At 40.8% G+C, this 21,733-nt stretch overlaps 2 protein-coding genes and 1 pseudogene across 2 annotated transcripts in view; 2 read left to right on the top strand and 1 right to left on the bottom strand.

Moving 5' to 3' along the window:
• Nucleotides 1–18,913, top strand: part of LOC114652497 (tripartite motif-containing protein 16-like) — a 642,127-nt gene extending 623,214 nt beyond the window's left edge. The window contains exon 8 of the mRNA XM_051927833.1: nucleotides 18,728–18,913. Coding sequence (XP_051783793.1) covers nucleotides 18,728–18,815 — 88 coding nt within the window. The 3' untranslated portion in view covers nucleotides 18,816–18,913. The remainder of the gene's footprint in view (nucleotides 1–18,727) is intronic.
• Nucleotides 1–21,733, bottom strand: part of LOC114652426 (E3 ubiquitin-protein ligase TRIM16-like) — a 1,019,527-nt gene that overhangs the window by 359,190 nt on the left and 638,604 nt on the right. The gene's annotated exons all lie outside the window — the stretch shown is intronic.
• Nucleotides 1–21,733, top strand: part of LOC114652555 (tripartite motif-containing protein 16-like) — a 593,234-nt pseudogene that overhangs the window by 155,357 nt on the left and 416,144 nt on the right.

The following is a 21,733-nucleotide window of genomic DNA, read 5'->3' as shown; positions in this document are numbered from 1 at the left end:
GTGATTTATGCAAATTCCTATTACAACCAGTTGTCCAACCCTCAGGTGTTCTGTCACTCTCAATTACTCGTCTATTCCTCAAACAGGATGTAAGGACTATCTTCATACCCACACAAGCAGACCAGACAGAAAAACGGCAAACACACAACCTTTTCATGCAGCGGAGCTACAATTTAACCCTTCATATTTTAGGACACACATCCACACATTTTAACGCACATTTCACTGGCACACTGTCCAGAGTTAAATCATATTTCCTGCCCAATTCTTCTTAGATCCATTTATAAGAATCAGCATTCATTGGCAGAACAAGAACTCTTCACACACATTTCTATGCCTGGACAGACTAAACTTTTACAATCTGATTTATTTAGCAGAGACTTACATTAAAAAGCCCAGCGCCATCTGGTGTATGAAAATAATACGCACAGCAGAATCAGACAACTGGGGTGTGTCCTTCTGTTCAAAGAAATCAGTTGGGGTATAACTTGTCACTCAATATGGCGCAGTCTAATAAAGACACAGAAGTGACAGTCAAGGATGAACAAGTGACTGAATGTGAGCCCTCTTGACAAAGACCTCCATACGGGTTTATGATTTTATGCATTTCTTATTTCATTATAGAATTCCAGCACATTAGTGAAACATTAAATCCCTCATCTAAACCCACAGTTACTGCTCACTGGCACTCCTCACCTAGATCTGTGTTACTCAATCTTTTTCTGATAATCCAGTCAGTAAGTCATTTTACAACCCACCATATCCTAACACAGGGTCACAGGGGTCTGCTGGAGCCAATCCCAGCCAACACAGGGCGCAATGTAGGAACAAACCTTGGGCAGGGCGCCAGCCCACACAAAAACACACACACACCAAGCACACATTAGGGACAATTTAAGATCACCAATGCACCTAACCGCCATGTATTTGGACTGTGGGAGGAAACCGGCGCACCCGGAGGAAACCCACGCAGACATGGGGAGAACATGCAAACTTCACACAGGGAGGACCCGGGAAGTGAACCCAGGTCTTCTTACTGTGAGGCATTCCTGATAATTGCTTTCTTTATTTGTGACACATATTAAGATTACATTAGTGCCCCTCCAGTTGAAATATAACTCATCCCAACTTCTTCCCTCACAAACACTTCAGATGTTTATTAAGTCATCTAATCTTCCTGATCTCACATGGACTGGTGTGGCACAAGTACTGGCACTCTTGAGATGACCACTTTGGCAGTTCTGCTCCTCAGCTTTACACTCAACTCTTAAATTTGTCCTGCAAATATGGCCGTCTGTCCCACCTATTTTGATTATTCTGTGACACCTGGACAAGCTTGATAATGACACCTGAATGATCCACTGCTCTGGCAGCCATCCAAAGAAGTTTTCTACCTGTGTACCCAGAAGGAAGACAGACAGACAGACAGACAGACAGACAGACAGACAGACAGACAGACAGACAGATAGATAGACAGATAGATAGATAGATAGATAGATAGATAGATAGATAGATAGATAGATAGATAGATAGATAGATAGATAGATACTTTATTAATCCCAAGGGGAAATTCACATAGTCCAGCAGCAGCATACTGATAAAGAAAATATTAAATTAAAGAGTAATAACAATGCAGGTATAACAGTCAATAACTATGTATAATGTTAATGTTTTCCCCCCAGGTGGAATTGAAGAGTCGCATAGTGTGGGGGAGGAACGATCTCCTCAGTCTGTCAGTGGAGCAGGATGGTGACAGCAGTCTGTCGCTGAAGCTGCTCCTCTGTCTGGAGATGATCCTGTTCAGTGGATGCAGTGGATTCTCCATAATTGACAGGAGTCTGCTCAGCACCCGTCACTCTGCCACAGATGTTAAACTGTCCAGCTCTGTGTCTACAATAGAGCCTGCCTTCCTCACCAGTTTGTCCAGGCATGAGGCATCCCTCTTTTTTATGCTGCCTCCCCAGCACACCACCGCGTAGAAGAGGGCACTCGCCACATGCGTCTGATAGAACATCTGCAGCATCTTATTGCAGATGTTGAAGGATGCCAGCCTTCTAAGGAAGTATAGTCGGCTCTGTCCTTTCTTGCACAGAGCATCAGTATTGGCAGTCCAGTCGAATTTATCATCCAGCTGCACTCCTAAAATCCACCACCAGCTCCTTGGTTTTGCTGGTGTTCAGTTAGATAGATAGATAGATAGATAGATAGATAGATAGATAGATAGATAGATAGATAGATAGATAGATAGATAGATAGATAGATAGATAGATAGATAGATAGATAGATAGATACTTTATTAATCCCAAGGGGAAATTCACAAAGCGACTGGTTTGAGTCCCACCATTTAACAAAGTCCTTGATTAGGTTCCTATACTCCTTCTCCTGCCCACTCCTGATGCAGCCCACGATAGCAGTGTCATCAGCGAACTTTTGCACGTGGCAGGACTCCGAGTTGTATTTGAAGTCCAATGTATATAGGCTGAACAGGACCGGAGAAAGTACAGTTCCCTGTGGCACTCCTGTGCTGCTGACCACAATGTCAGACCTGCAGTTCCCAAGACGCACATACTGATGTCTGTCTTTAAGATAGTCCATGATCCATGCCACCAGGTTTGAATCTACTCCCATCTCTGTCAGCTTGTCCCTAAGGAGCAGAGGTTGGATTGTGTTGAAGGCGCTAGAGAAGTCCAGAAACATAATTCTTACAGCACCACTGCCTCTGTCCAAGTGGGAGAGGGATTGTTGTAGCATGTAGATGATGGCATCCTCCGCTCCGACCTTCTCCTGGTATGCGAACTGCAGAGGGTCGAGGGCGTGGTGGACCTGTGGCCTCAGGTGGTGAAGCAACAGCTGCTCCATGGTTTTCTTCACATGCAACGTCAGAGCAACAGGCCTGAAGTCATTCAGCTCACTAGGACGTGATAAATTTGAGACTGGGGTGATGCAAGATGTTTTTCAAAGCCTTGGGACTCTCCCCTGTTCCAGGCTCTGATTGAAGATGCGCTGTAGAGGACTCCCCAGCTCCAACGCACAGGCCTTCAGCGGTCGTGGCAATACTCCATCTGGACCCACTGCTTTGCTGGGCTGCTCCTCAGCTCTCTGCTTACCTGGACTGCTGTAATTGTGGGTTGGGGTAAACTCTCTCCTATGCTGGTATCAGCAGAAGGATGGGTGGAGGGTACAGTACTCTGAGGTTAGAGTGGGTTAGGGTGGTCAAACCTGTTAAAAAAGTTGTTCATCTGGTTTGCTCTCTCCACATCTCTCTCGATGGTGGCACCCCACTTCGAGCTGTAGCCAGTGATGATCTTCATCCCATCCCACACTTCCTTCATGCTGTTATTCTGCAACTTCTGCTCCAGATTTCTCCTGTACTGCTCCTTCACCGCCCTGAGCTGGACTCGGAGTTCCTTCTGCACGCACTTGAGCTCATGCTGATCACCACCTTTAAAAGCCCTTTTCTTCTGGTTCAAAAGGCCCTTGATGTCACTTGTAATCCAGGGCTTGTTGTTAGCATAGCAGCGTACTGTTCTTACTGGAACTACAATGTCCATACAGAAGTTGATGTAGTCAGTAGTGCAGTCAACAACCTCACTGTGTGATCCCTGCAGGATATCCCAGTCCGTTGTTCCAAAGCAGTCTCTTAGAGCCTGCTCTGCCTCAGGGGACCACTTCCTGAATGAGCGTGTGGTTGCAGGTAGCTCCGTCACTCTTGGTTTGTAGTGAGGCTGAAGCAGAACCAGGTTATGATCTGTTTTCCCAAGCGCAGGCAGCTGTGTGGCGCTGTATACGTCTTTAACGTTTGCATACAGTAGGTCAATAGTCCTATTTCCCCGGGTGTTACAGTCCACATACTGGGAGAAGGCAGGTAATGTTTTGTCCAGCGTCACATGGTTAAAGTCTCCAGTGATTAGCACAAGCTCCTTGGGGTGCTGTGTTTGTAGTTTAGCAACAGCAGAGTGGATGACGTCACACGCTATCTCCACGTTTGCCTAAGGAGGGATGTATACAATAACAACAATGACGTGTCCAAACTCTCTGCGCAAGTAATAGGGACACAGACTTATGGCCAACAGTTCAATGTTCCTGCAGCAAGTGGAGATTTTAACGTTTACATGTCCAGACAACACAGAATGTGAGACTCTCTTTATCTGAGAGCAAAACTTCATCTCAATTCCCATAATAACTGAATCCCTGACTGACTACTTTAAGGGCTCCTCATCCCTGCCTACTGTCTCAAAGATATCAGAGTCACTGAGCAGCTCTGCATGGTTCTGAAAACAACTGAACATCTCCAGCTTTGGGGTTGATGATACTGGACAGTGTGCACCTCACACCCTACACTTAGATCCTTATGCTACAAATCTGCTCAAGTCTGTACTCTGTCCAAGTCCCTCTATAATTATTTAATGGATTCCAGACTATCTGCTAATCCACCTGTTTTGGTATCATCTGCAAACTTAATCAGCTTGTTACTTATATTCCTATCTAAATCATTTATATAATTTAAAAATAGCAGTGGTTCTAGCACTGACCTCTGCTGGTTACCACTCTTAACATTGGCCAATTCTGATGAGGTTCCTCACAGCATCATCCTCTGCTTCCTGTGTCTGAGCCAGTTCTGCAACCATCTACAAACATCACCCTGATCTGCCACTTCTTTTAGTTTGATGCCCACTTCTCATGTGGCACCTCATCAAATGCTTTCTGAAAGTCCAGATACATAATATCATATGCTCCACTTTGATCGTATCCTTTTGTTGCCTCCTCATAGAATTCCAGCATGTTAGTAAAACACTGCCTCCCTCTTCTGAACCCACGCTGACTGTTCAGAGAAACTTCTGTACTTGCCAGGTGCTGCTCAATCTTATCCTTAATAATTCCTTCCATTAATTCTCCTGTGATGCACATTCAGCTTACTGGCCTATCGTTGCTTGGATTTGCCTGCTCACCCTTTTTAAATAATGAGATAATATTTAATGTTTTCCAGTCCTTTGTGATCCCCAGTATGTTCACTGCCTGTATTTTGTAATTCCCCTTTACTATTCCTGATGCACTTCTGTTCTTTTACTACTAAAATACTGAATGAATCTCTTAGGCTCGTCTTTGCCTTATCTGTTATATTCCTCTCTAACTGTCTTTTAGGCTCCCTAATTTCCTTCTTACTGGCTGTCCTCATGTTCTCATACGCCTTACGATTCACAATGGAGTTTGTAGTCTTAATTCACCTTATCGTCTGTTTTTTCCTTTGCAGCTTCCTTTTTAAATCTTTATTAATACACAGTGGAGTTTTTTAAAATTTCCTATTAATTCCAATTTTAGGTTTGTACCTGTCCTGCATTACATGTAAAACATTTTTAAACCTGTTCCACTGCTCCTCGACTGTCTCCCCACTTTAAAGCTTATCCCAGTTTATCCTCCTTAGACTTTGCTACATCTGCTCAAAATTTGCCCTACCAAAGTTAAACTTGAGTTTTAGTGTTTGATCAATAAAACTATATATATTTTATTTTCACACAATTACCTTACAACAGACGAGCTTTCTCTCAACAATACCCATTCAATATTTTCTTCTTCTTCTTTTTCTTCATCCCATCTCATTCTCCACTCCAGGTTAACATTGTCCTGATCCACTCTCAACCCCAGGTTGACCAGGAGAGGCTCTTTTTAAAGACCACCCTGTGTAACACTACCAGGGTCCTCACAAGACAATAGTGCTGTCCCCTAGCAGCTTGTGCCAATGGCTCTCATAGATCCTACAGAGCCGCTTATTAAGACTGCATATCCCATACAGATCTTCAAGTGCCTTAAGAAGATGCTGCTACCCAGAGTACCAGGGGAATACTAGGTAGGGAATACTCCTGCCGCCCTTCTCCTAATTCAAACTCTCCTCTAAAACATCAAAATACTAACAAAAGTGCTTTGTGACTTTTATTTTTAATTTGGTGATTCAATTCAATATTTTTCTCCTATTCAACAGCTTTCTGTGGAAAGAGTGATGGAGGAACATGAGAAGAGCTTCACTGATCTGATTCACTGCATTGAGGAAGCCCACAAGAAACTGACTGAGAGGATCAAAGAACAAGAAGAGAGAGAAACGGAGAAGGCTGAAAGAGTCATGGAGCAACTGGAGAAGGAGATTGAGGAGCTGAAGAGGAGAGAAGCTGAGCTGAAGGAGCTTTCAGAGACCAAGGACCATCTCCACTTCCTACTGGTGAGAGTGACACGTCACAGGGAGTCAGATCAGACTGGGGTGTGTGGGACCTGAGAAACTTCAAAATCAAGAGAGCTGAGTTGTTTTTACAAATGTCAAGAACATGCCATTCAGTCCAATTTCATCTTTGCCTAATATTTCCGCAATTTATGCAAAACTCTGAAAGCTCAGTCTTCTTCTACATGACAGGGAGGTAAATCTGCAGTTGTTTCTTTGAAGAAACAAATTTATATGACATTTATCCTTAATAATGATTCATTTTAAATGACACCACCTGTGAAAATAACACACCAACTCCTTCATATCTTTAAACACTCCTGTCATGTCACCTCCTCATGTCCTTTAACTGATGACATTCAAATCCTTCAGCATTTCCTCACAGCTCAAACCCCACAGTCCAGTCTGGTCTCTCTTCTTCTTCTCGACTTTCTTTTCTGCTGTTTTCTCATTTCTCTAACACACAATATTCCTGATGTGGTCCCACAAGTGTGTTCTACAGGGCAGATTACAGAACTGTGATGAGCGCACAAAAGGCTCCCAAGTCTTTCTGACAAGTCACACACTTTCTAGTGGCAGACCTTCAATTGTAAGATTATACTGAATAGTGTAAGTCTATCTATCTATCTATCTATCTATCTATCTATCTATCTATCTATCTATCTATCTATCTATCTATCTATCTATCTATCTATCTATCTATCTATCTATCTATCTATCTATCTATCTATCTATCTATCTATCTATCTATCTATCTATCTATCTATCTATCTATCTATCTATCTATCTATCTATCTATCTAATTAACTTCATCTCAGTACATTAAAGAGCCCAATGTCTTGTTTTTTCTGCTAAGTCAGTTCTTCACCTGCCTGTCCGCTGCCCCCTCAGTCCACTAATCTACAGTCTGATGACTCACCTCTTATGGACTTCTGTGTGAAAAGATTTTTGAATGTCAAGGCTGATGATATTTTTTGCTCCATTATAATGAAACATTCTGCCATAAATAACCAATGAATGAATGAAAAGTAATCTCTCTATCTAAACCCAAACTTTCTGTCCACCACACTGATACTTAGTTGAGAGGAGGTCCTTCTTATTAATGTTACTTTTTATTTCTCCTTGTTCCCTCTTCTCTCCTGATGTAGAGTTTCTCATCTCACTGTGTCCTTCCTGCTGATAGAGACTCACTCAGCTTCACTGTCATTGCTGACTTTTCTTCTGAGGACCTGCTAAAGGAGCTGTCAGGTCTGAAGAAGAGTCTGGAGAAGATCAGCCAGTGGGACATCATGACAAGGACTCCATCAGGTGTGACATCTAGCTATTTGATGTTCATTGTTAGCGTCCATTAGAAGGACAAGAGTGACAATCACAGGGACAGTGAGATGCCTGAAGAAGGCCTGCTCTTTTACATTTATCTCTAAGCCTTTACTGTTACAGTGACTATCTGAGTGATATCACACTCTCATATTAAACACAGTTCTTGAATGTTTAAGGTAAATATTAGATATCTTATCAGCATAGTGAAACACCTGTTTTTAAAACAGTGTTAATGGTACAACGGTGTGCCTATCTGTGTTGATTGTGTTGTACATTTATGAACCTCTGAGCACCGGATATGCTAGTTCTTACATTCCTCTTTCTTTGTTCTTCTTGTTTCTTCTGTTCCTTGCACATTGCTACCTTCTGGTAGACACTGGATGACATTATGCCCTGGTACAGATGTCAGATGTCAGACGGTTTATTTCTCTATGTATATAGCGATACTTTTTTCTGTTTACTCCCTTAAAAGCTGCTTCTTCATTTCACATTATGATTCTTTGCATTTGCTCTTCATAACGACCAACGATAAAATAAGGAACAGAAAGTTGTATTAAACTGGCAGGGCCAACTCAGCGTACAAATGAAGTGTTGTGAACTTGAAAGCAGTGACAACATAAATGAAATTGAATTGGGATGAACTTCAGTGCTTTGTAATAACATTAAATCTGAATGAGCTTCTGCTGTCTTCTCTGTCCTTTACATTCTGTCAGATGGGCTCCTCTTTAAAAGTTCACGTTAATCCATTTTCCGCCATGCTTCCACAGGCTCATGTGTTTTCTAAGTGTGGTGTCGTATACTCAGACTCATTACATCCACTGACATTAATGAGAGTTTGTCACAGTGAGAGTATTTCTTCATATATTTTGGTGAAAAAGATCAGCAAATTAGAGGAGTGCAGTAGAACCCTGACCACTTCAGGACCACCTGAACACTCCACTGAGTGCACATAATGAGTTCACAGATGAAACACAAATTATAAACTATATAATGTTTACATATCATGATACTGTGTGTTTAAACAAATCTGTAAGCTGACGCAGTTCTGCACTGATGAACATAAATGGAACCTAACAATGTCTGTCCATGAACAGAACTGCTGAGCTGTGGCCAACTGACAACACAGGAGAGGAAAACAGAAAGTGAGGTGACGAGGGTTAACAGGTCAGACATGTGTGCGCCCAACTGTACCGACACTGTTTACTACCTGGAAGAAAGTCTGAGATCCAATGGTGGATTGGACCGGGCAGGCTGAACTCGGTCAGTTTCTTATCTAGAAGCTCTGAGATGTTGGTGTCTAAACCAGAGGTCAAGTCCACAATCGAGACCCTCACATCTGCCCTGCTGATCAAGGTGTTGGTAAATAAAACTCAGACTCAGAGTCACTGCATCATCAACACACCGGTGGGCTCTGTGTGCAGACTTGATACGCATGTTTTGTTGTTTTATTATTTAACTGCATTACATTTGTAATTAGTGTTTAAGAATTTAACATTATAAAATTACATCTTAACTAGAGCTGTCAGCATTAATGTGTTAATACTTGAGCTTAATTTAAAAGCCTTGATCCATTAAAATAACACAAAGTTATCGTGAGATTCTAGAATGTACCATCTCGTTCCTTCTTTGGCCACCCCTTTGTCATCTAAACTGCACTGATCTGCTCTTCTGCTCTCATCTCATCTCATGCAGTCTGCTGCAGTGTCCTGAACTAAACTTTACCTTATATGCTGTATACAAATGTTTTATCCCATACACATCACAGTCAGGAGCACTGAACTTCTCAATTCATATGGGATTAAGTCATTAATGTAACAATGGAAAAGACACCTGTGATTCTTCTTTCTGGCAGAAACTTTAATTTTAAAACATTTCAGACATCTCCCTGTGTTAAAGAAAAGTATTATACACACACAACAATAAAGAGCTGGCCATGTTAACATCTGCAGAGTTCGATAAACTAACCTGGCTAGAGAAACTACTGGAACTGTGCAGGTGAGTTATGAGCTTCCAGACGTCGTCTTGTGGATTGTTGTGTTGTTGTTTGTGTAATTATTAAAGTGATGATCAAGTGTTTCATTATTAAGCTAACTATGAACACGGAAAGGGCAGCTCTTTGTTTGTGAATTATTTGCAAGGAGATCAGATCCTGAGATTTTTAATTCCTGAATTTTAATTGCTGCTTTTAGGGTTATTTTATGTAAATGATCACATCTTCAAACCATACATTACAAAGGCTGAGAATGCTGTAGGAGCAACTGGTTAAATGTTAAGAAGGTTAAATAATGATGACAGTGGCCTTGAGCAATGCTACACACATGTGCAAAATACTGTTTGTTGTTTGTCATAAGTTTAAAAATAAATGTAATTTCTGAAATCCTCTGAGAATTATTTCCAGTATATCACAATACTGACATTATTATATTTACAGCTAATCTGACAATGTAGTTCATGGAATATATATAATTATTATAAACAGGAATCACTTTAGATTAAGTGTCCATAATTATACTGTATGTACCTTTGAATTTACCTGTATAATTACAGAGTAATGGGTGTTATTACTTTGTACTTACCTTGTAAGTACTAAATTGTTATTGTTATTCCACAATTTTTCTAAGGAGGTTTGCACATAAATTTTGGAATAACAATTACAGTTAAGTGCTTAACCACAGCATTACACAGTAAGTAGGAGGTAATAACACCTAGTAACTCAGTAATTATACAGGTGGTTACATGGTAAAATACAACGTAATTATGGACACTTAATCTAAAGTGATAAAATAAACCTTATTACATATGCAACATAATGTGTGATTAATCACGATTAATTTTATAAACAAAGTTTAATTAAACACAATATAAAATATGAATCTACTGACAGCCTTAATCTTAACATTCTCCATTCTTCTCTTTTCTTTGTATTTTCAGGTCGTGAAGCTTAAATCTTCACCCTACTGGCTCCTCAACCTCAGAGCAGAGAGGAGTTTTTACAAGGTGAGTCTGTCAATTCATGGTGTTTATCATCATTTCACATTTAATATCTCATGCTAGGCTTATTATATGAAAGTGTAGCCAGCAGAAAGCATTATTTGAGTGTGGTGTGACTGATGAGCTGAAAGTAACGGGGGTCCTGTGACTGGTGCATTATGGGATATTGATATTCAGGACAGTGAAGTGCCAAAGAAGTTTGTTAGACTTGAGTTTCTTAAGAGTCAAGTGAACTCATGGGAAATAAAAATGAAATCCTGCCAACTACGCTATATCCACCTCTAACAATAGTCTGACCTCCAGTGTCCTTTGTCCTTTTTCTATTGTCTTATTATTTTTTTCTTTGCCCTTCCTGCTGTTTTCTCTTTCTGTATTCCAGCGTCTCCTTTCTGATGCTTTTCTTCTTCAGTCATTCCCTTCTAATATTGATAACTAGCAAAATACCCGTGCTTCGCAGCGGAGAAGTAGTGTGTTAAAGAGGTTATGTAAACATATATATACATAAATATATATACATATATACATATATATATACATATACACATCCACATATATATACATATATCAACATATATATACACATACATATACACACATACATACAAACACACACATATACATATATATATATATATATATATATATATATATATATATATATACACACATACAGACACATATATATACATATACATATTTGTATATCTACATATATATATACATATATACATATCTATCTATCTATCTATCTATATATATATATATATATATATATATATATATATATATATATAGCTGATTACCCAGTGGATTCGCTCACTGAGTGCAAGAGAAAAAAATAAAATGTATGTATAAAATAAGTTTAATTGCCAAATTTATTTTTCCACAAATAAAGAGCACTTACAATAACATAGAAATCAATATAAACAACATTAACATCATTATCATATGAGAATATGAAGTAATATATAAGAAGCACATTGCATATAAATATAAATTATTAAACAGTAAAATCTTCTTCTATAATACGCTACCGTGGCTATTTGTTTGTCTGTCCAGGATTTTAAATCAGCTGTAGCTCGCAAACCGTTTCACCTATTGACTTGAAATTTGGTACACATATACTACGTCACGTCTACTATTCGCTTTCCCACACATATGAACATATATATATATATATATATATATATATATATATATATATATATATATACACATACACATATATACATATACATACATAGTGCGTTGCAACACGGGCTGTGATTGTTACATGGGAGGGAGAGGACAAATCACAGCTTCCCGCTTTCTAATCGGGCTTGTGATTGCTGCTTTGATGGATGCCCAGATCCCACAGTATTTCCCCTTAGGAGAGGCGTTAGGCAAGTGTAATTGAATAGCGGTGCTGCAAGTTATTACTCTTTTTATCTTTATTTTATTTTATTGTAGAATCAACTCACAGCTGCGCGCACCAGTGCGTGCGTGGCGGATGCGTACGGCTGCCGTTTTCATTGTCTACCACCTTCGCTAATCATTCTTGAGGCAGATTGAAGACTTAAGTGCCAGCTTAACTGAAAAATTAAAGAAAACATACTAAGTTTTAAAAAAAATCAGTTTTAACGGGAAAAGATGCCGACGAAAGAAGAGAAGCAGCGGGACGCTAGGGTGAAGAGCTGCTCATTAAGCAGCAAGCTCATCAACCTCTGAGCAAACGAATGGTAAACGTACAGAGAAAGAGGATAAATACTATGAATGGTCATGTCAAGTGTATTCACTCCACGTTATCGTGCAGTGCGCTGTTACTGGTATTTTGATAAAAGAATCTGAATAACATAAGAAGCGTATAAATTATTAAACAGTAAAACATTAACATTTAAGAAGTAAAGATACATTGAGTACTACTGTAGTGCTTTCGGGTATAGTACATTTTTTGTTTGCCCATTACATGCATAAATATATACATTTTTTGGTGTACCTACCCAAGAACACGCGACATGACCCGGCAGTTAAAAATTTATCGCTCCAGCAATTTTAACTCTGTTACAAAGTCATCTAATATGGTATTGCAAACGGCAGCGGGAGCGTTTCTATAAACTCAATTTAAACTTACTGTTTACACCGTGCTTTGAAGATGCGTAGTATGCGACACGTGTTTCGCCGTAATTGTGGACTCATCAGGTGTACACAGTCACTGCACTCCCTTACGGGAATCGATCCTCGGATGTAGAGGCGAAGCCCCTAACGTTGTGCCACGGCGTGTGGTTCTTTCATTTGACAGCATGTAGATCGGGGTAATTACATTGCAGGCATTCGTAGTCTGATTCACAATCTGATTGTATGGGTGGTTACCTACCAGGTAACGCTTGTGGTTGGTGAGCAAGTCGGCTAACTTCTGCCACGGTGCCCTCTTTCAGTTGCGAGAAGCAGATCATACAATGGTTGAAATAGTTTAATATATATAGCAAAATCACCGTGCTTCGCAGGGGCGAATATGGTATTGCAAACGGCAGCGTTTCTATAAACATAATTTAAAGTTTCGGTTTATACCGTGCTTTGTTTCATATTCTTTTCCTACCTTATCAATTGTGTAATGTGTTTTTTGAACAGGTTTGATTCATGGAAGTGATCACTCCTGCTGCGTTCAGTCACTTCACATGAGCTGCTCTCTTGTGTGATGTTGCGATGTCCACGGGTTTATTTAATGTTAGCTAAGACCCAGCAGTTAAAAGTTTCTCGCTACAGCAATTTTAACTCTGTTACAAAGTGATGCAAACTCTCGTTTATACCTCGTGTCTTCTCATTAAACTTGTATCTCGCGAATATGGCATTGCAAACGGCAGCGGGAGCGTTTCTATAAAGTTAATTTAAGGTTACGGTTTACACCGTGCTTTTTTATACCTCGTGTCTTATGAAGATGCTTGTATGCATCACTCACTCGCTTCTTATTGTTTCGCTGCCTTGTCAATTGTGTAATGAATGTTTTCTTCAGCGCTCTTTGGGGCTCCTCCTTCTTTTCTACGTACTGAGTTCACAGTCAGTTCACGTGATTACGTGGGAGGCGTGATGACGCGACACACAACTCAGTCTCCTATGGCCATCTTGCTGCCTTCCATTACAGTATATGGACAAAAAAGAGGTTCCAGTTATGACCATTACGCGTATAATTTTGAAATGAAACCTGCCTAACTTTTGTAAGTAAGCTGTAAGGAATGAGCCTGCCAAATTTCAGCCTTCCACCTACACGGGAAGTTGGACAATTAGTGATGAGTGAGTCAGTCAGTCAGTGAGTGAGTGAATCAGTCAGTGAGGGCTTTGCCTTTTATTATTATAGATAATAATCCATTTATACAGCACATGGCATTCAATGAAACAGCTAAGTGTGTTTCACATAATAAACACAATGTCCACCACCTATAACATAAACATAAACAGTATATGGATATACAGACACAGCCAAAAGTGCTGCTTTTAAAAAGAATCACAAATTTATGTGAAATAAGCTAAAGCTGACAAAAGTATTTGGCATCTGCCATTCTTTCTCCATAGAGCAGAAACTTTGTTATTTATTGATGACTTAACACATTGTAGGAATTAAACCAAAAGAAGACAGCTTGGAAAAATTTTGTTGAAGCCATTGGATGTTAAAAGACATCTCTATATATAATCTTCATTTGAATCTTGATCTTTGTTTGTCCGCGAATGAATTAGATGGCAGTAGAGAGACAGCTAAAACATAGGCATTGCATTAAGAATCTCCTCCAGGCTTATACTACTGAAGACTATAGTACTCCAGTCACACCTCAAAACACAGACATTCAAACTAAACAAATTGTTGTGCATTAAATTAACTAATCTTTATATATAATCTTCATTTGGATCTTGATCTTTGTTTGTCCGTGAATTCCACGCATGCGTAGACCACCTTCCAGTTGTTGTTACTCACGGATGTCAACAATGTGCTGGAATAATGAAAGGGGTGGTGGACAGTGTTACGCTGGTTAGCTCCTGAGGCCTGGTTAGAGAATGAGATTGCCGAACATAAAAGGTAAGTGCCTACGTAACATATGAATGAAAGAAAGACAGTGGGTAAATTGAATGACAACGTAACAGCACGTTCCGGAAATTATTATTGTTACGTTGTAGCCAGCGAGTGCTGTGCATCTCACAGTTGTACCGTGGCTTGCTCACATGTCAGTGAAGTGATCCCTATTTATGCTTTAAAGAGCCTGGATACCTATGTGTCCCCCTTTTATAACCATTGCTCCGTGTATATTGCCTTACTCTTTGGATTGCCACAAAGCAACCTGCAAGATTGGAGAAAGGTTGAGAAGAAATCGTGAGAGGAAATGAAAGCGTCGTGAAAACGAGATGGACTGTGAACAGAGAGAAGCAGAAATGCTCCTACACCACCACATAATTACTATTCAGACAGTGATTCAGAGTAGGCCGTTCCTATCAAATTAATGTCCAAGGGTTTTCTTTTGTAATTTTGTTTCCCTTATAAAAAAATCATAATGCTGTGTGACGAAGGTCCCAGTTTACGACTGGCAGCCGTGTTTAAACAGGGAGCCCTTCACAGACAACTTTAATATGCGCAACATAGTTGGGCGCACATGGCTAATCATTGAATAAGAATCAGTCCACTACGAGAATCACGGTGGTCTTCAGTCACTCAGCCCTCACTAAGCTTTGCTGACTCATTGTGTGCATCACACTGGACATGGATAAGAGAAGAGGAGGAAAGGAAGAAGGTCACAGCTCAGCATGTTCAAGGTAAACTCTACAAGGCCATCTCCAAAGAGCTTTGTGTTCCTGTTGCCTCAGTAACTAACATCAAGAAGTTGAAGGTCCATTGGACTGTAGCCAAACACACTGAATGCTGTTGCAGATGGAAAATGGACCCCCAATTGAACAGAAGGACAGCTTCACTGGTGGAGAAAAAGCAAAGGCAAACATCAGGACAGATTCAGGCTGAACTCCAAGATTAAAGTACAACAGCATCAAGTAGCTCTGTCAATCACTTACTGAATGAAAGTGGGCTCTGTGGTAATAGACCCCACTTCTGAAAGACAGACTAAAAAATAAAATAAATAACTGACTGGAGTTTTCTAAAACACATGTTGACAAGCCACAGTGCTGGAGAATTCCTTTGGACTGATGAAACTAAACAAGAGCTTTACAGTAAGTCACAGCAGCAATACGAAACATGGAGAAGGCTCATTAATTTTAGGGTGGAAATCACACAGGAATATTCTGAAGTGGTCCGCTATGTGTGCTGAACTGAATCCAAGTCAACATTCATGGGAAGAGCTGGAAGTTACAGTTGGGAGAGGAAGTCCATCAAAGTTCAAGGAGAGTGGGCTGAGAGGGCAGTGAGAGGAGTAGAAGTCTCATCCAGAGCTGCAGGTTGGAGATGCTGATCATCACAACAAGTCAAAAGGAGTCTGCTTCTGCAGTAATAACAGTTGGTGTACTGATGTCTCCATATTATTGAAGCACTACTCCAGCAATCTGGAAATATTTATTGTTAACTGTAAGTCATTTTATTCACCTTGAGAGTTTTCTTAAATAATTCTCGTTGATGTGAATGTGACTGAAGCCCAGAAGAAGTTGGTAGATTACATCACTAGTTTGGAGAACAGTCATGGAAACCCTCCGATTATACTGATGGGTGACTTCAATAACACAAACCTCACTATCGACCTTCCCAGATACAAACAACTTGTTAAATGGCCCACCAGGGACAGGTAGACTTTGGATGACTGCTATTGCGCCATGAAGGATGCATACCTCATGTACCGCTGGTAAATTCTGACCACTTTATGCTACAGTTACTACCCACTTATAAACAAAGACTAAAACCAGATAAACCAGTAAATCAATTAGTTCATGGACTGATGAGTCAGGTGAAGCATTACAAGACTGTCTGGACTGGACAGATTGGGAAGTTTTCAAAACATTCATGAGCTCACTGACACTGTGACATCTTATATCAGCTTCTGTCAAGAGGTTTGCATTCCCAGCAAATCTATTGTGATTTATAACAATGGAAAGCCGCGGCTCACCAAAAATCTAAAGAATCTCCATCAGGTGAAAGAAAAAGCCCCTAAAACTGATGATAAGGACGCCCAGACACTGGCCAGGAATCAGCTAAACAACGCAGTGAGATACACTGAATGGAAACACAGAAATAAACTGGAGCTTCAGTGTGGAGCAGACAGTCACTCCTCTGTGTGGAGAAGCCATCAGTCTGTTACTAATTCCTAAAAGTCGTCTCCCAATACTCACTCAGACCTATCCCTCCATGACAAACTTCACATGTTCTGTGGCAGATCTGACCAACAAGCTGCTGAGTTCTTTCATCCCCTAGGCTCCTTCAGCTCTGAGGTGGTTTTATCAGCAGCCACTTCTACACAAAGCCTCTCCCCTCTTCTCCCTTTTCTATGAAGGAATACGACAACGTCAAGAAGTTGTTTACAACACAGAAGTGTAAGAAGTCAGCCAGCCCTGACTCTGTCTCACCGGACACAATCAAACCTGTGCAGGCCGCTCGCTCCTCTCTTCACAGACATCTTTAACTCGTCTCTCACTCAGTTCACTCGACCTGATTGCTTTAAATCTTCTGTTTCTGTTCCTAAAACTGATAAAATGAGCTGCCTCACTGATCACAGGCCTATTGCTCTTACATCAGTTTTAATGTAAATATTTGAACGGTTTCTTCTAAGCCATCTGAAGTCTGTCACTGCTACTGATCTCGACCCTCTTCAGTTTGCATATCGAGCACACAGATCTATGGACAACGTGGGCCTTCACTTTGTGTGCAGCACCAGGACAGTAAAGGAACTTCTGCCAGAATCCTGTTTGTAGACGTCAGCTCAGCTGTTAACACCATTGGGCCTGCGCTGTTGTTAACTAAACTTCTACACACTGAACTGAATCCTTCCATCTGTGAATGGATTTACAGTTTTATGATAAACCAGAAACAATACGTTTGTGTGGACTCCCACCTCTCAGACTGTCTCTGTATCAGCACAGGTGCCCCTCAAGGCTGTGGACGGCCCCCCTACTTTACTCCTTGTACCCCAATGACTGCAGGTCCACTGATCCTTCAGTTAAATCATTAAGTTCACTGATGACACCACCATTATTGGTCTAATTACTAACGGCAATGAAACACCTTCTAGAAAAGAGGGGTCTCGTCTTCTGTCTTGGTGACCTTCAACACCCTGCTGCTCAAGACCCCCGAGACAGTGGAAATGGCCATTGACTTTCACAAACAGCAGTCACAACATCTAACACTAGAAATGAATGATTCAGCAGTCAATATGGTGGATTCCTTCAAAGTTCTGAGCACAACAATCACAAACACTCTCAGCTGGGACATGAACACCACCACATCAGTAAGAAGACACAGCGGTGATTGGACTTCTTACGCCAGATAAAGAAATTAAATATTTCACAGCCAGTCCTCGTTCAGTTTTACAAAGCCGTAATTGAAAGTGTAATCACATTCTCCATTGGTGTCTGGTTTGGCTCAACAGCGGCACACTCCAAAAATAAATGACAGCATGTGGTGAGGTCTGCTGTGCTCTTCATCTCTACAGACCTGTAGACGTCTCGTGTCACTAACCGTGTCATAAGGACCACCACGGACTCATCTCAGCAGCTCATCACGTCTTCACACAAACTCCCAAATGCTTCAGTCAATTCAAACTCCCAGATTTTCTCACTCATTTTCTTTTCTCTCCTTTCAGACTTCTGCCCCCTCACACTGGACATCAACACAGCAAACAGAGTCCTTCGTCTGTCTGAAGGGAACAAGAAGGTGAAATGTGACTGGACAAAAGCTGAATATCCTGATCATCCTGATAGATTTCACTACTGGGGTCAAGTTCTGTGCACAGAGGCTCTGACTGGGACTCGCTGTTACTGGGAGGTGGAGTGCAGTGGAGACTTCATGAGGATTGGAGTCGCATATAAAGGACTGGGCAGGAAAAGAAAGGGCGTGGAGTGCATCCTTGGACACAACGACAAGTCCTGGAGTTTGCAGTGGTTTGTTTCCCAGTACTCTGTGCATTACGATAACCAGGAGATTAAAATCAGCGCCCCCTACCGCCCCAGAATAGGTGTGTATCTGGACTGGCCTACTGGCTCTCTGTCATTTTATAGCGTCTCACACACAATGACCCTCCTGCACAAGTTCAACACCTCCTTCACTGAGCCCCTCTATCCAGGGTTTTGGCTTGATCTTCACTGCAGTGTAACAATCAGCCATCTGACACCATGTGACCACTGACCAGTACCCTCCACCGGTCACTTGATGTTCCCACAAGCGCAGGTCCTCTTTGTGTTTGTAGCATGGGGTGAAATTAAATTTACAGGATGGGCGGGTTGGGGGGCACCTCTGTGATTGAATTTGTGGGTGAGAATGCTGGGCGAGTGCGACTGTCAGGGTCTCCATTATTATTGGGTTTGAGTAGCCAATCAGGTGTGTGTCTCATAATGAGGGGCGGAGACACATCAGACCTACAAATACCAGTCCGACCAGCAGGGGTCACTGTTGATTCACAGACACATGTCCTTCAAGCTGACACCCCAACAACTACTGAGGCCCCCAAGTGTCACTGAATGTCACCTGTTAAGTAGGACAGGTGTGTGGTCCTGCTGGATCAGCACAACTGAAAGGCGCTATACAGACTCAGTATGGAGAGCTCTTGAATAGTGACTTGGGATTAATAAAGTATCTATCTATCTATCTATCTATCTATCTATCTATCTATCTATCTATCTATCTATCTATCTATCTATCTATCTATCTATCTATCTATCTATCTATCTATCTATCTATCTATCTATATGTAGGAGCAGAGAGTGACAGATGGGAATGGAGTGTTGTCCACTCACCAGACATTTTGTGACCCTCCATTGGTCACTCAAAGGGTCCTTCACTTCAGAATGAATTCACTGTGAATGTCTGAAGATGAGGACTCACCGGTCAGTCAGACGTTGGCCATACTGACAGAGTTTGGTGTTTTAGTTGATGTCACATTAAACTTTAACTGCACCTCCTCCTTGTCCCCAGATTTGTCACTCTTGGTACCCTGAAAGCTCCAACATCTTCACAAATTGAATTCTTGGTGAGTTGGCACACACTTGTCATGGGTGCACATGTGTGGCTTTGCAATGGACTTGCACCCCATCCAGGGTTGGCCCACCTTGTCCACAAACCTGAAATTGAAAAGCGGATAAGAAAGACAATGAATGGACAGAAGGGGTCACTGATTGGTCAGTCGCCACACTACTGCCTCTTGTGGCCACTCTAAATATTACACAGCAATTTATACAAAAAGGAAATCTAAAAGATAAAAGCAGAAAGCATTCAGTGAAATCCTGAGCAGTGAAACATGAAAGGAGAGAATGAGAAACAATCAGAGAGTCAGACGAATGGAGACTTTAACAGGAGGACTGAGGGGTGGGACTGAAGTGCAGTGGCGCCCTCTAGTGGACACCCGCCATAGTACACACATGGGAAAGGGGGAGAAAAGAATACAGTGCAGTGTAAAAGAAATAAGAATAAAGTAAAAATACAAGGATAAAACACCTGAAATAAAGAACCTTAAATATTATATCTACAACTAATTAAGATTTAAATGAATTAAGAGCAAAATAAGGGAGACACGATCACACAGTCACATGACCTTCAGAGCTGACAGCTGAGCTGATTCTTCTGTAGCCAAACTGCCCCCTCTAGTGGCCACTCTCAATATTAAATGAATGGCAAGGCTGAGGGGGAGGAAATATTTGGGTTTGATCAAATGGATATTTAGTGCAGATTTCTTAATATTGTCATTAGCTTTAAGGACAGTGCAGCTTTGTTAGGTTATGGAAGATTCTATAAGGGAAAAGAACATTTATTTGAATTCATCTTTTTAATAAACATTTAACAGGATCATCTCCAGACAGAGGAGCAGCTTCAGCAACAGACTGCTGTCACCGTCCTGCTCCACTGACAGACTGAGGAGATCGTTTCTCCCACACACTATGCGACTCTTCAATTTCACCCGGGGGGGGGGGGGGGGGTAAACGTTAACATTATACAAAGTTACTGTCTGTTATACCTGCATTGTTATCACTCTTTAATTTAATATTGTTTTTTATCAGTATGCTGCTGCTGGAGTATGTGAATTTCCCCTTGGGATTAATAAAGTATCTATCTATCTATCTATCTATCTATCTATCTATCTATCTATCTATCTATCTATCTATCTATCTATCTATCTATCTATCTATCTATCTATCTATCTATCTATCTAATAATGGTTATGTATTAACAAAATACAAATCTAATAAACAATAAGGATGACTGACATTTGTCAAATCTGCTCGTCTGTGACCTTCTGACTTGTCACCACCTCTGCTCACATCTCCTGTGTTGTCTGATCTGAAGATATAACACTCCGTATTGATGATCCATTTCTTAATAGCGCTGGAAAAGTCAAAATATGCTTTTTAATTCTCAAGACAATGGGGTGAGTAACAAATAAGATGTTGATTTGGATTGAATATTTCATTTGTAAGTCTATCAGTGAAATCGATCATTTAGACCTGAGCAGTGCTCTCCATTCCACATCTGAGGGTCTGCGCTCTGTCATGTGTCTTGTGTGCCCCTGTGTCCCCACTGTGCCCTCGTATGCCCACTCCAGCCTGACCCCACCACACTACCAAGATGTTCAGTTACTAATAAAGATGGACATTAAATGGTGAAGTTGACACTCATGGACACCACAAGAAGTTGAAGAGCATTGAACACTGAAGTCAGCTGTGATGTTTCATTTTGGGTTTCATTTTGCCTTTCTGCATTTTCTTTAATATTTTTCTTATTTTTAAATAAATTGTTTTGTAATGGTATTGATTTTGTTGTGTGTATGGTGTATGGTGTGTGGATGTGTATTTTGTTTCTTATTCTCATGTTTATCTATTTTGTTAGTTTTGTTTTCCCTCTTTGTCTTTTGTCTGTGTTTCATGTTGAGCACAGGGGGCGGGGCCACTTGACACTGCAGCTGTAGGTGTATTTTAATCCTTTCTTTAATTTTTGTCATTTAAATGTTCAGTAAGCTCTGTCTGAGATATTTTTGCTTTTTTTACATTTACATTTACTCACTTAAGAGGCGCTTTCATCCAAAAGACATTAAAATTGAATTCTTTCTTCATCAC

The sequence above is a fragment of the Erpetoichthys calabaricus genome, chromosome 5 (assembly GCF_900747795.2).
Source record: "Erpetoichthys calabaricus chromosome 5, fErpCal1.3, whole genome shotgun sequence".
NCBI classification, from domain to species: Eukaryota; Metazoa; Chordata; class Cladistia; order Polypteriformes; family Polypteridae; genus Erpetoichthys; species Erpetoichthys calabaricus.
Note: the sequence above shows the minus strand (reverse complement) of the source record. Positions and strands in the feature narration are given on the sequence as shown.